This window comes from Egretta garzetta, unplaced genomic scaffold (assembly GCF_000687185.1).
Source record: "Egretta garzetta isolate BGI_Z169 unplaced genomic scaffold, ASM68718v1 scaffold112, whole genome shotgun sequence".
Classification (NCBI taxonomy): domain Eukaryota; kingdom Metazoa; phylum Chordata; class Aves; order Pelecaniformes; family Ardeidae; genus Egretta; species Egretta garzetta.
The window spans coordinates 2,582,162-2,597,156 of record NW_009258884.1 but is presented as its reverse complement, the minus strand read 5'-3'; the positions used below and the strand labels follow the sequence as shown (position 1 = coordinate 2,597,156).

Sequence of the window (14,995 nt, the reverse complement as noted above, 5' to 3'; positions counted from 1 at the left end):
CGGGAGAGGACTAGGATGACATGGCAGTTTAGAGGATTCCAACACACAGGATTCTACTTTAGATGCCCTAAAACTTTACGTTCCTGGTCTTCTACCAATTCTCTTGCTCTGTTTTGTAAGGTCAGTTACTGTGTTTCAAGGTAACTGTTGTACAGCAATGACCTGAACTTCTATAGTTGCTGGTGTACTGATAAGAAACATGGTTTTCAGAGCACTAAGGAATTCTTCAGGCTTGAGTGTTCTGACAAAAAATTTTCTATTGCATTTTAAAGCAAGAAGTGATTAATATCACAGGTCAGCGAGCATCAGCCGCCTCTTCTAGGAGATTTATGTCACAACACAAAAACAAGTATAAAAGGGAACAAGTGGTGATTGCAAAACAGTCTTAGTGAAGCGTGATGAATTACTTCAGAAAGATGCCAAGCTTTCCCCTGCAAAATATTCAATGCCCACTGCACTTACCTTCTGTTTGTGCTGTTGGAGGAGGCTGTCCAAATTGTGCCTCCTTTTATAGTTGAAGTAGAAGTTCTTACACTGAGCTTCACTTTTCGTCCCAACCATTTTGGCAATTGCTGCCCAGTTTCGTCCATGTTCCACTAGGCCTGTTTAAACAAATAAGAACCGATACTTACTACGATAAATAATTGAGCTATCCAAACCCAAATAAATGGAACAACATCTATGGGAAGGTAAGATACAGAAGTACTGCTGTCATTAAAAGAACTCTCACTATGACAACGTATTTGATAACTACTTATGGGGCAAAAAAAGCTGTGTCAATCTGAATGTCTGTTTATGAAGCCTTCAGACTTAACTCTTTGCTGTTGCTAATATGTAACACTTCTGCTAAAACATTGATTTTATGCATGAAATTTGCAGGTAATGGTATATTCAAATGACTAGACAAGTTATAAACTACATTAGCTGTTCTATGGAAAGAATGCCTTATACAAAAGGAATTTTTTTAAACTTATAGACATGTTACTTTGAAAATTTACATGACATACACATCTTCACATCTGTTTCACAGACTTCTGTAGACCAAGTACATCATCAAACAGTTCTAAGCAGCTCACATGAAAAAAGTCCACAAGTCTCAAAAAACCTGATTTCGTCTGTTAAAGTTGTTTGATTTTTTTTTAAAAAAAAAACAAACAAAAACCAAACAAACCAGCAGCAAGTTTCAAATTATTCATTCAGCATAGTGTGGGATAAAAGTCACAGCACTCATATTCAATAATTCAGTAAATTATTATGATTTTGTAAATACAAGTATTCAGAAGTCAAAAGCTTTACAAGGTTTACCTTTCTTAGCAACTTCCATTTCTTCTTCTGTCCAGCGGGATGTCTCCACAGGCTCTGCAGAAGCTGAAAGAGAAACAAAGACACTGATCAGAGAAAAGACCAGGAGTCACTATTATGGCACCAGTCGTGCATCCCACCGTCAACTAAGCCTTACATTAAGGCTTGTTCAAGTCACTTGGGAAAGCTGCTCTTGCCAGTGGAAAGTAGTCAGCCTCCATTAAGCCAAGTTAGAGATACAGTAGGAACCACCACAATCTCAACAGATCGAACTGTTCAAGACTATTCTGCCTACAAAACTGTGATTAATTATCTGTCAAGAAAGACTTGTAAGTAACTTAGAAGTATTTACCACTAAAATTTTATTTAAATTGTCAATAACTGTCAATTAACTGTCATCAACTACTAAAAGCAGCAATTCAACATGCTATAAGCTAGTTCCATCTTATTTCACTGACTGCTGTAGAAAGGACTGAAATGGTTATTTATTGATTAGTGGATATCAAGAATCTACTATTCTTCTATTCAATGAGTTTCCTACTGGACAAACAGAGAAAAATAAAAGAAGACGAATAACCAGTATGTAAAACCAAGCAGGAATTAAGTGTGATTCAATGCAAAATACTTTTCATTCACTTCTCTGGATTTGGTATCATTCTGTTTAAATTTCTGAATGGCATTAAGCTGCAACAGCCTCCATGGGCCATGCAACATGGACCCCTTCAACAACTTTCATTAACAAACAATAAAAGTAGGATCCTATGAAGTATCTGATCCACTCAAAAGCTATTTGGGATTTTCCAGAAAACCCTGTAAAAATGGTTTAAAAAACCCAAAACAAAACAGAAGCAAAACCCACTATTGCCTTAGTCTAGCTGCTGACAAAAGAACACCATATCAACTGAGCAAGAATATCTATCACAATCTGTTGTTTACAGTTAAACAAGAGCTAATTTGCCCATTTACTCTGTTCTTTAGGATATGCAGAATATTTGAGCAACAAATGAGTTGTTACAAATTCTAGAATAGCAGCTGCAGTAACTATCCAGTTGAAGAGCTAGGAACAAACTTTGCCACAGCAGAGCACTGCAAGGGAAAAAAAAAAAACCTGCCCCCGCCATCCTGCATAATTATTTACTAGCCACAAAATATTCTGTTTCCTAGTATTTCTGCACCACCACAAATTATATCAGCCTTTTCAGAAATACAGCCAGAGATAGTGCAGTCTTTTCTAACCATACTTGCCAAGAAAGTAACATTTTATTTTAAAGAAATCTCTTGCCATCTAATGCAGGAACAACAAAAACAAAACCAACTTGCTAGGATCTATTTCGGGTTATGAAACTCCCTAAAGTACTCAGATATCAGGCCTACTTATTTAACAATAACCTCTGTGAGCTACAGCCTGTAAGTCAATCTCTGTCAAAGGCATTTGGATCTCTACAGAACCATCATTAACCCTGCAAAGAGAGAAAAAGTAGTTATCACAGACAGGTTGAACTGCCTTTTTTTCCTCCACAGGCTTCTAACAGAGTCATGTAACTACACATAGACTATTCATGAAGTTACACTCATGAAGTGTAACAGTACCACAGAGTCACAAAATTATAAGCAGGCCAAAGGATAAAGATGTAATACTAAAAAGAAAGAAAAAAGAAAAAACAAGTGCACTGCATGCACAGAAAACAGCCTTATGTCAGTGAAGAGCCTGACGAGCAGATGGGTCCCCGAGTGTCCTATAAACGCTACTCACAAGGTTCTGGTGGGGGTGGAAGAGGCGGTGGTGGTTCTTCAGTGGCTGCAGCTGCAGCAGCATTTGCTTGTGCAGCTTCATTTGTCATTGATCTGGTGATTCTGCCCTTACGACGACCTTGACTATTGGCAGTTTTTCGGCCCCTAGGAGTGGCCTGCTCCCTTTCCTCTGTTTCCTCTGGTGCAACTTCAGTTTTGTCCTTTTCTTTGGTATTCTCTCTGGGAATAGTTAAAATATAATTCAGTCACATTCAGACAGCCATTATGGGCAGATATTCCTTAATATGGATGTAAAAAAAAAACAAAAAAAACCCCAAACTAAACCAAAAAACCCAACTCAAACAACCAACCTCGCCCCCAACCAAAACTCCACAAACCCAGAAGAGGCCTTTAGTGAAACAAAATTCACTTACTGCCCACAATTTAGAGTTGCTAGAGAATAACATAGATACATGATATTATCAACTTCAAAGAAAATATGAACACTGTGATAGAACATATGGAAAACCTCCCAAATCAACAAGATATAAAAACTATTACATGTGCAATAAAATAATCCTACGGCTTTTTTCATTGGTCTGTTTAGTTCAGCAGAACAGAGAAATTGGTATGTCAAAAAAATTATTTAATGCACAAACCCTAGTGTAAATAGAAACAGTTTTTCAGTCCAGATTTCACTGTCATGCTAACATGAATCCTGTTCCAATTTTGAAAAAAACGCAGAGTAAATTAATGAATTTTCAGCACATATACTTACTTAGATTCCTCCTTCTCATCCTTTTCCTCCTCATCTTTCTTTTCCTCCTCTTTTTTCTCTGCTTTTTCTGCTTTTTCCTCTTCTACCTTTTCTTCTACCTTTTCTTCTTGAGAAGGACGAGCAATTTGTTGCTGAAATGAAATGGGATTTGCACTTTATAACAGCTTCATCACAGAAAGGTGCAGCAGCTTTTACTCACAGCAACAGAAACACTGATGCTGCCTTACCTCCCGTTTGATAATATTTTAAGTTATAATCACTGCACACCAGTCAACATAACAGTAAAACGCCTCTGCCAAAAACTGTAACACCTATCTGCACCCCAAAATCATAATGAACGTGATGTTCCAAGCATCACCTCCCAGACTTCAGAAATCCCCTTTGCCACAGAATGTGCGGTTTCTATGTATTAGCTGTATATCCTCAGTAGCTCTCAATTTATTTTCTCCTATGTTTCTTCTGGTCAGCTGCCCCATTCAGCATGGTGTTTTGTCTTATAAATTCCATGGAGGTACAGGCTTCTTTTGCAAAGTGAGCACAGAGGTGATAACGTACATAATGTCAGCAAATACATGCGCTGTTGTATGTCACACTAAAAATGAACAGCTACATTTTACAAACGCTTAGAGAGGTCTGATGAACACCTTGGGTAGTAATGGTGTTGCTCCTCTCAAATTTTATTTTTAACGTTGTCCATTTTAAAATAGTGAAACCTGATAGCTCACAACTTGGAAGCAGATGATCTTGTAGCATGAACATTATGACCAACTCTAAGCCATCTTCTCAAAACTGTTGTTAATAATTAAGAATATAATTTCTCAAAAAATTGGCTCAGAAACTTTAGACTTATGTTTCCAGTGAATTTATGGAAGGAAAGTTATAGCCTAGAATTTTTTATTTACTTATTTTTTAAACTATAGTCTTTTTTGAGATGATAAGTTTTACAAGCACATAAGCACTGACAAATGACAAAGTAATTACTGTTACCCGTTATTATACTAAGGAAAAGTGCAGAAAACATGAAACAAATTGCAAATTAATTAATTTTCCTGATGGGCCTCAAAAGCCAGCAGCCCGCATCAAGCATCTAGAGCTTAATCCATATTGCCCATTCGCACTGAAGAGTATCTGTAATAAGATGATGTTCTGAGTGCCACAGAAAAATCCAAGCCTTTCGTACTAGGGACCATACAAAAAGAAAAAGAAAAGAAAGCCTGAGGCTGCAGGCGAGGTTATAGCAGGCAGGACTTCAGTTAAAGGTGAGGGGAGAGGAAGGAGGAAGAAAGAGCTCTCTTCCTCCTCTCTGAAAATACATAAGTTTATTTAAAATGTATTACTACAGTTTAAATTCTGCCTTAAGTATGTTTTCATAAGAAATTATGGAATGTAAGAGAGGGTGGGGAGTCAGGTATGGCCACCCAGAGGGAACCACTCACAGGAGTTTACACTGAAGGGGCTTGAATGGGTTAAACCAACCACTGCCGTCAATCCTTCCGATTCAGAAGAACTGCAATACCCAGATGCTCTTTACTCAAATTTGGTGTGTGCAGAACCAGCTCGGTCCTCACTGGGCATTACACTCTGCAAGTCAACTTTAAAAAGCAAAATACGCATAATATTTACATAAAGCTGCCTTTCAAATAAATACCCAAAGGACACTCAGCAATTTGGGGAAAGACAAGGACAGAGATCTACAAGATTGCTGATCTAGGACTTCATTAATTCAGATTTTACAGTTTGAAAAATTTACTGAAAAATTCCTCAAAACAGGCTTTTCTCTTTCACAGAGGAACCAACCTTCCTATAAGTGTAGCAGCAGGTGTCACTGTTTCACTAACAAAACTGAGGCTGGAAATAGTCACAAAAAGGACTTGTTTTTGACATTTTAATACTGTGAACTGGAGCAGAAAACCCTAACACTAACCACTACCATCTTGCTGCAAATGATTAGCATTTAAGATGCTGGCATTACTTGGGTATGCAAAAACTTCCTTCAAGCGAGATGTCAGAGACACACTAAGATTATTTCCATCATGCTAGATAGATTGGCCTCAAAAGCAAGGAGTTAAAAAATTGCATTTTCAGAAGGAAAAAAAATAATAAAATAACAAACTGTATTTTACATACAATCTATTTACAAAATAGTTACTGAAAATCCTCCGTTCTTTTTGCCTGGCCAACTTAACATCACACTTTGTAAATAACTGGATTCTCTATTTCACAGTGAATTTATTTAACATGCATAATCAATAGGTCAAGTGCAGGTTAAACACAAACCTTAAAACAGTTGAAGCCTCGGTCAGCGACGTACCTGCACATTCATCTGTTGATTAAAACTTACTATCCAGGCAAGGGGACGGGCTTTAATTCAGGGTACGATTCAAAAGGACAAAACCCACACCAGCACCGACATCACACAGCTCTTTAGCAGAGGCTGCCTGACCCAGCAACGTGTTTATTCCAGGAAATTGTGTCATTCTGCCACTTAAGCTGCCTACAGCAGAGTTGCCCATCTCACATACAACCTTCTAATCTCACCGGGGTCACCCAAGGTAATCCCCACCGAGCTCAGCTTGATTGGCCGTCACAGACACAGAGCAAATTTCTGTCTAGTCAGATCACTGGGCTGTACCACCTGCTGCAAAGGCACACGGCTTGATCCACAGACCGGCGTTTCTGCTGACCAGGCAGCCAGACCACAGGAACGCACCCCTTACCGACGACCGCTTTCCTACAAATTTCAGTGAAAGAACCTCCTTGCAATGAGTTATTTAAAGAATTCTCTATAATCAATGCAAAAGCATCATATAGCCATGCTCCCTTCCAATACGATGTTAAAAACTTGCTCTTCATTTGATAAGTCACATTTGGTTTAAGACGCACTTGTTTAGCTGCCTCGTGAGCATTCTGGAACGGTTTAGGTAGTATTTTATAAAAAGGCCTTTCTACACCTATTTGAGGAAAAAGATGTATGAGAATTCAATAGGCCCTATGTCTCTTAACGACATGCCTTAATCTAGCATTCAGATTCTATAAAATAAAAGCCCCCACACTGAAACTCGAGTCAAGTGGTACGCACTACATTTTCTGAAGGATTTCAACATCATTACCATGATTAATATCTTCTCCACTGCAATATTGCATTTGCTTGCCGTCTAATTTACAAAAATATATGAACTATCAAGAGTTTAAGCTGAAGCACCTGTTATTGGCATAGGCATATCTTGGAGCACATCATAAATCTGACACGACCTGCGTTTGCTAATCGGCAAGGAAGGTTCAGGTTGCTACTCAGAGATATGAAAAATACCAGCTTCAAACAAAGCTGGGGTGTGGGAGGGAGAGAGGGGATGAATTGCATTCTGCAACTGTAAGATAAAAATTCTGGCAAGCAAGGCAGTTCAACACTCTTAAGTTCTTTTTTACTAGCTCTTATTGATGTTGCTAATTAATCGTTAATAAAATTAAGAACTACAAATATGATTGTTGGTACCATGTAATTCCTTACTACAGCATTACTAAACAGGCTAACTACAATACTTCACAATTTAAAACTTTCAGAAATGGTAAAGTTTCCCATTTAGAATGTTTATGAGTATTTCCTCGAGTTTGCATGTATACCTCAACATTCTTCAGATCTATAAAGTCTGACACTTACCTGCATCCTCAACACAGAGCACACATTAAGCCTATCTAGCAGTTGCCCAAAGTTTAGCGATCTGCTGTAGCACTTAATATGCATCAACCATTAGCAATTAATACCTATAATGCTGCTAAAATTCAAAGATCAAGTAATTTGAGTTGAATGAATGATGACAGCAGCTTCGGCGTTCCAACTCACGTATTTAGTTATTCACATATAAATCAGTATTCAGAGGAGCAGCTACAAAGTCAGGCAGAGCGCCTTGGGTTTCCTTTTATAGTGAGCTAAGTTCACAAATCTATGCCCTGGTGTACAGGGCTGTAATTAACATCTTTCTAGTTTATATGCATTATCCAAGGAAAGCAAGCAATTTATGGATGGAGAAATCTATACAAATTTTGAATTTTACCAGTTCAAATATCCTAAAGTTCTGAAGTTTAACAATGTTGAAAGACATTTAAGTATACAGTTATGATCTTCTAAATATCTCAAAACTTACAGTTACATTGCATTACAGCTTGAGCCAGTTCCATCTCCTCATCTCTTATCTGAGAACAGCTGTAGAACAGCATATGGCAAAGATACTGCTCAACACCTGTATGCTTACTGTGATCACACCAATCTCATTTTATACTGGAATATGAAACTGAGCCACTTCAAACAGCAGCATTATCTGTGTTTAGCATCCACAGTGATTGTCCACATTTTGGACAATCTGCCATACATCCATACTTTAACCAGAATCTTTCACCATCACTAGTCACACAATAATACGCTTTTCCTATTAAAAAGCATTATTAGGCTTAGAAAGTCTAACAGAAGTTCTGGCAAAATACAGGGTATTTCCAGTATTTTCTCCCATCGCAGCAGTTCACAGTTAGTCAAAGTAGAAGCTCTAACTAAACCCTGTGCACAGTGAAAATGACCTTATCCCAAGCAATCCATAACTTGTGGGGTACAGACAAGTCAGTCTTCTGTGACATGATCTCTTCTCTTAGAACACCAGACCATAATTTAAAAGGTTTAAGTACAACAGCACACAACTACTGTTTCTAGTGAACAGGATCAACTTACCAGCTGAAGCTGCTTGCAGCCATTTTCTTTTATAGAAAAAATACATTTACTGGGGCTCTCAGAGAACATTATTTGAAAAGAGGATTCACATATCCTGAAGTGCAGTATTTACTTAATTTGCTGTTTTGTACTTCAGTACAGATTTGTGCAGTCACAATACCTCAAAGTCTCAACAATTTTCTCTTTAGTATCGCTGCTGGGATATGACTAAATCCAATAACCCACAACTCTTCAGATTTTAAGGTCTGCAGATTTCTAAAACCCTGAATTTGAGAGGACCCTCCCCTCCCACCCCCATCAAGCTTCAGTTCCAAGAAAGCTCTGAGTATTTCTATCTATACTGATTTCCAGCCGTTTAAATTAGTTTTAGGGATACAAACTCAAAATACCTGCAGGCTTGGTTGCTACGTCTGCTACTCTGTTCGTGTACTTTATTTCATATATGACCTGCTTTCCTAACCTTGTTACTGACATATCTCTCATTCTATTTTCAGTACTGCCTAAATACCTGATAGATGCAAGGGGAAATCAGAATGGGAAGAGCAGGGAACACGTTCAGTGAATACACAGCACTCCTCCTGCTTTCTTTAAAAAAAAAAAAAAAAAAAAAATATCTGAAGTTTCTTAATTTTTTTTGTTTTCCAATATCCACATTAACCCTTACAGACTGGCAAATGTATTTTACATTTGTATAGTTGTATATATTTGTATACTTTTTGTACATAATACGCTGTTCTTTTTCCCCCCAAAGCTTCCAAAAGAATACTTCCTAAATCAGCAGAATTTATTTGCATGCATTAAATTGGTCTCTTTCTTCTTGCTATTAAATTCCAGTTTGACTTTGAGCCTGACCACCAAATAGAGATCACCATTAATTTCTGCTTTTTGACAAACATTGACATTATGAAGTGATTATATATTTTCCACTGCAAGTCATATGCTAAACCTAATTTCTGTTGGCTCCAACAAAGGATTTAACGATGGATTCAACTTCAATGTCTGTGGCAGGGTCCTCAAATAAAATGAATTGTCATATTAAAAAAAAAAAAAAAAAAAAAAAAGAAAAAAAGTCACAAATGTGCAAAGGAGGAAGATATTCCACAGAATTAAAATAAACTAACCAAGAACACCCTTGAGGTCAGGATTACTTATATTTAAAAAGGAAAAAAATACAGTAAAGGAAAAATAATTATTTTTCCTCCCCTGCCCCCACATAAAATATACTTGCTATATTGGATAGTAAGACAGTTGTAAATATGAAACAATAAAAGAACAATATCCAAGTGATTAATAAATTTAAGATACCTGGTTTCTTCCTCTGCGTTTACCATAATTCCTTCGCACAAGGGCTTTATAATTTTCATTTTTCTTGGTCAAATAATAATATAATACACAGTCAGGAACATTCTAAAGTGAGAAAGCAAAAATAAAATTAGGTTTTACTGCTGTCATAAAAAATACGTTTTTAGTATTCAATTTCTCTCAACACTTAGAACTATTCAGCCCCTAGACTAAAATAAAACTCTTTTAGATTTGTTTGCTCAGCAGGGAAGTGAATTCACACACAAATATAACAATATAACTATGCATAAAATTATAGTGTTAAACGCAAGTCTCATGTATTTACAATACCCCTCAGCTACTTCAAGTCTGCATGACAATCTATACTAGACAATTTGCAAGTTTGAAAGTTTCTATTTATCACAATAGCTGTATGTATTCAAGATTTGTTGTCTTAACAAATCCTAATTCTCCATTACTTCTTGTAACAGTTCTGCAAAATCAGTTCTAAAGAATAAAATTAGTTCTAAGGAGTAATTCAGCCAGCAGTAGGATCCCATTGACTTGAAAGTTGGTTACAAGATTCCTTAGAGTTAGCACGGTGGCTCAGCAGAGCCAATTATGTCCTTACCTAACAGTGAGATAGTTAAAGCAGCTTACCTCCCTCATAGAGAAAATAAGATCGAAACTAAACGAGGTGCCATTTTCTTTTCTTGTTGTCAATAGTGTCATTTCACTAACTTTTGTTAGATGTTTGCACGCATTGATTATGTAACTGATCAAGAATCATAAAATCCTGTCAAAGCAGAAACTTTTTTTGGACTTACAATTTTTTCCAGGAAGAGAAAGCGATGCTGTGATAAATGACTTACATTTGGAAAGTTAGGGATCCCACCCTAGGCTCTACTTACATTAAAAAAGGTCTTACCTTTCGTTCCAGGTAGGAAGCAATTAGACCAAAGTTCTTGGGATGTTGGACAAACCTTTTATAAATCAGAAATTATTTAAGTTTAACAACATAATTCATGATCAAATAAGCAAAGCAGTCTTCCAAACAATCTGTTCCATCAGCAAGCCTCTGATTTACACAACTGAAATTAGTCTAAAAAGCCCAGTTTTCAAATTGTGCAAATTTAGAACTAAGCACGTAAAATTAGCTATCAGCTGATACAGTGAGATCATATACCTACTCTTCTTATTTTAGTCTTATCACAGAACTAAGTATTTTTAAGAGAATTTCTTATCTAAGGACTAAACATACGTGAGCCTACCCAGTTGAAAAAAGAAGTGGAGAAGTCTAAAACTTCCGCAACATTTCATTCATCCTACTAAGAACATTATAAAATATTATTGCACAAAAGCTGCAGCAGTCCTGATTTAACTGATGTTTACTGTGGGGTTAGGTATTTAACTGTCATTTGCAATGTAATAAAAATAAAAGACAAGAAAGCCCATTACTTTTCCTTAAAAATCTCTTTCTCATGGTCGGTCCAGACATTCATGAACTGTCTGTCTTTATAAACTTTCATGGGATCCTCCATCAGACCATTCATATTAATAAACTTCACTCGTCTTTGTTCTGCATCAAACATCATGGGAGGAATGACAGAGAGCTGACGCATTTGTTTTTCATTATTCTACAGGCAAAGAATAAAAGAAAAAGTAAAGAATACAAAAAGTTGCTACTAATGTTTACAGTTCTTGAATTACACAACTCTCTAAAGCTCCACCACAGTATGCATTCACAGTTAGTTTGAAACTTCTTTTTGTCCACTTGTTAACTCTTCTAGAATTTGTCACTATCCCAATGAATTTACACAGTCAGCTAAAGGAAACAGCGTTGCAAATGATGAAAAACTAAAATGGTGCAGGGTTTTAGAAAGGAAGAGTTTTCACATGTTTGTTAGAGCTGTAAAAAAACTAGGTTGTAGCAAGCCTGCAATGAACACAGACACATGAGAAAAATGTAGGACAGATGCAATGAGGAAGCAAAACCCTTAAAAGAAAAGTATTTGTAAGACCTGTTTCAAGCCAAAGTTCACACAGACTCTCTCAAACCAGCCCCAAAAGGTTTCTCTTATCAAAAAAACAAACCCTCTGAAAGCAACCTTTCACTGCCAGTAGGATATTGAGTCATTTGCTGTGCTTCTATAGCAAAGTACACACAATAGCCTCACCTCCTGCTCAGAAAGTCCATCAATGATTTCAGAAATCTCATGTTCACTTCTAGCAATAGTTGCTGAAAGTCCAGCCCCTCTTTGGCCAACTCTAGAATTAGGGGAAAACAGAAGTAGCAAGGATAAAGTAGAAAATAGCTGTAGTTTCAGATTTTGTACACAACAATGACAACCTTCACAATTCTTTAAAATACTGTTACCAGTCTCCCAAATGAGTTACTTAGGAATGTTCTTTCTTAGGCAGCGTCAGAGCACAACCTCTGTTCACGTACTGCAATTTTAAACAACTGCTCAGTTTTACAGGTGAATTTGCAAAGCTCAGCAAGAAGAGCATGCTTGAGTCAACATCAAAAAGGAGCATTGCCACTGATTCTGTTGCCAGTAGGTGTTTTAGATACATTAACAGGCTTCTGCTGATTATGAGAAATGTTCAATGGCACAGAAATCATCTTAATTAGTACAACCGATACACTGTGAAAGACAAGGCTTTTTGTTTTATTTTTTGAAAGAAAAAGGCACATTAAATTTGCCTTTCATCAATTTGGTCAAGTTACTAATACAGCACTGAGACTCATTACAACAAAGGAAAACTTTTAACTTTTGAATTGATGGGGAGAGCTGTGATTTGGAAGAATTTTTCAGCTACTGATCTTTACACTTAAGAACATCATAATAATATATTAGAGCACGTGGGTCAAAAAGCAGTTCAGAGATAAAAATCACTGATAGTTAGAGAGACAAAACATCTTCATTTGATCAAAGATTTTACTGAACTAACCAATTTGCACAAAATCTGACAAAACCCCTTGGTATTTACACAGCAACAGTATTACAAGCACAGCTATAGACAAAGATGCCATTACATTAGACAACACAAATATAAAGAGACAGCTCCTTCCCAAATAGTTTGCAATTACAGAGACATGATACATTCAAGTAAAAGCTTCTTATAGATCTGTTTCCATTCTAACCATTTACTTTCTTTTCCTCTTTTCTTGATTCCACAAAGCCAGATCTTGCAGACTTCATGATATATTGCAAACTATCTGCTTTTCCTACGTTTTATGAAGTAAGGGGATTTAGGCAGATGGTTAGGAAAGATAATGAGATGAAATCTTTATGGGGCTTGAACTCTCAAAGGTGTATTAAAATGATTTCAAACATTAGATAGAGAGATATGAACACAACTGAATCAAACTTGACCCAATTCTAATTTAAAGCACTACCTACAGTACCGTAGATAAAGTGAACTCTCAAATGAATTGCACTTCATTCCATTTAAGACTCTTTGTACTGTTTCCATTTAACAAATGTCTGATAGATTAAAATTAAACAATAGGGACTTAATTGTCATAGCTTGCATACTTCAAAAAGCAAAAATGTCTGGAATAAAATTACATGGCAAGTACAACAGAAGATCACTCAAATTGTTAATTAAAAGAAGTCAAATGATTTTTGAGTGTGTAGGCTAATGAATATAGGGATCATGAAACAAAGGAGTAACAGACACCCAGTGACAGAAAAAGACTAAGTATAAATTAGGGTGTAGGCCCAAAAAGAACAGGCTCACGTGAAGCTGACGCTCCAATTATCTTAAGACCAACTCCACAAACCTCTTTGTGCATCTGAATAACTTAACTCATATAGTCTCACTGAGCACCATGACTTAACTAGCCTTTGCTAATTAGCCCTTTTCCTCAATTTCTTTTGGAAAATACGGGGTTTGATGGCAGACCTAAAAATGGGGATAGGAAAGGAACAATTTGGACATCACTAGAGCAGCCCAAGAGGACACCAAACTGATGTCTCACACTACTGGCAAAGCTGACAGGGGGGACAAGAAAGGGCAAGGTGTAAGACGGGGGATATACAAGAATGACAGTCATTAAGATCCTTAGGATGTGAAGTGAAACTTGAGCTCAGTGCCATGAAACACAGTGATCAAAAAAAAGAACATTTTACTTTATACTGTATGATAGACTAATATTCTTTTTAAAGAATAAAGTGATGAACATAAAACTTAACCATTAAGCTGAACCAATTTTATTATAAATAATTTTAAAACTTAAGTCCCAAGAGATGTTTTATAGGAATATTTCAAATCTATGGTAATACCTTTGGAATCGTTCTTGCTGTTCTCTTTGCTTCCGGATTTCTGGAAATTGCTTTTCATAGTACTCTCTTGTTTTGCTCTCCTTAGCTTTCCTGCGTGGATTATTTTCTATCCTGTCAACTTTTTTCTCCCATGCCTCCATCAGCTGATCATAACGTTGACAGATTTTCTGTTCCTGTTAAATGCCAAAAGTAATCCTTGAACTAAACACAAATACACTAAGTGACCAGTATGCACAACACGGGTAGGCTCCATATTTTTTCTACTCTAGTGGCTTTCCATTTTGAAGATGACATATACACAATTTTCAGCAGAAAGAAGGTGAGGAAGTGGATATAAAAATGTAGATTTTTAACATTACACACTACTACTTTGCTTTACACATCACAATGGTATCTGGCAACTGTTATTACTGCCTTCCAGAAACTTCACATCTTCTGGTACCAGGCTTTTAATTAAAAACTAAAGAATTAAATCAGTTCCATTATTTATTTTATTTTAAAATTTTCATTAACAGAATGGGGCTGGAATAATTGCAATATGTCCTCAAACTGCTCCTACATAAAAAAAGCTAGGACTGTAAGAAGAAAAATACTTCATTACATTTTCATGGTGGAATCTTCCAATCTGATGTTCTGCTATTCTTAATTTAAAAAAAAAAAAAAAAAAAAAAAAAAATCTTTCAGATACCACCCAAACCAGCCTTTTGACTTTGTATGCCACTTGGTACAACAGCATGCAAGAGAAAGCATTAAGTCAATTAATACTGGTATCCAACATACACAAGTTTCATTAAAAATGCTGTCTGACTTAAAAAAAAAAAAAATCAGCTATCTGCCCCGTTTTATTTCAGATACTATAGCTACTAGACAAGAAAATAAGTTCAGAGAGAGGCC

General features: G+C 36.4%; 1 protein-coding gene across 1 annotated transcript in view; it reads right to left on the bottom strand.

Annotated features, from left to right (window-relative positions):
• The window catches only part of NCOR1 (nuclear receptor corepressor 1), a 73,652-nt gene that overhangs the window by 31,209 nt on the left and 27,448 nt on the right, over positions 1 to 14,995 (bottom strand). The window contains exons 10-18 of the mRNA XM_035889524.1: positions 14,102 to 14,274; positions 11,987 to 12,077; positions 11,268 to 11,446; positions 10,738 to 10,792; positions 9,834 to 9,935; positions 3,812 to 3,942; positions 3,056 to 3,273; positions 1,306 to 1,368; positions 463 to 602 (exon numbers count right to left, since the gene is read on the bottom strand). Coding sequence (XP_035745417.1) covers positions 463 to 602; positions 1,306 to 1,368; positions 3,056 to 3,273; positions 3,812 to 3,942; positions 9,834 to 9,935; positions 10,738 to 10,792; positions 11,268 to 11,446; positions 11,987 to 12,077; positions 14,102 to 14,274 — 1,152 coding nt within the window. The remainder of the gene's footprint in view (positions 1 to 462; positions 603 to 1,305; positions 1,369 to 3,055; positions 3,274 to 3,811; positions 3,943 to 9,833; positions 9,936 to 10,737; positions 10,793 to 11,267; positions 11,447 to 11,986; positions 12,078 to 14,101; positions 14,275 to 14,995) is intronic.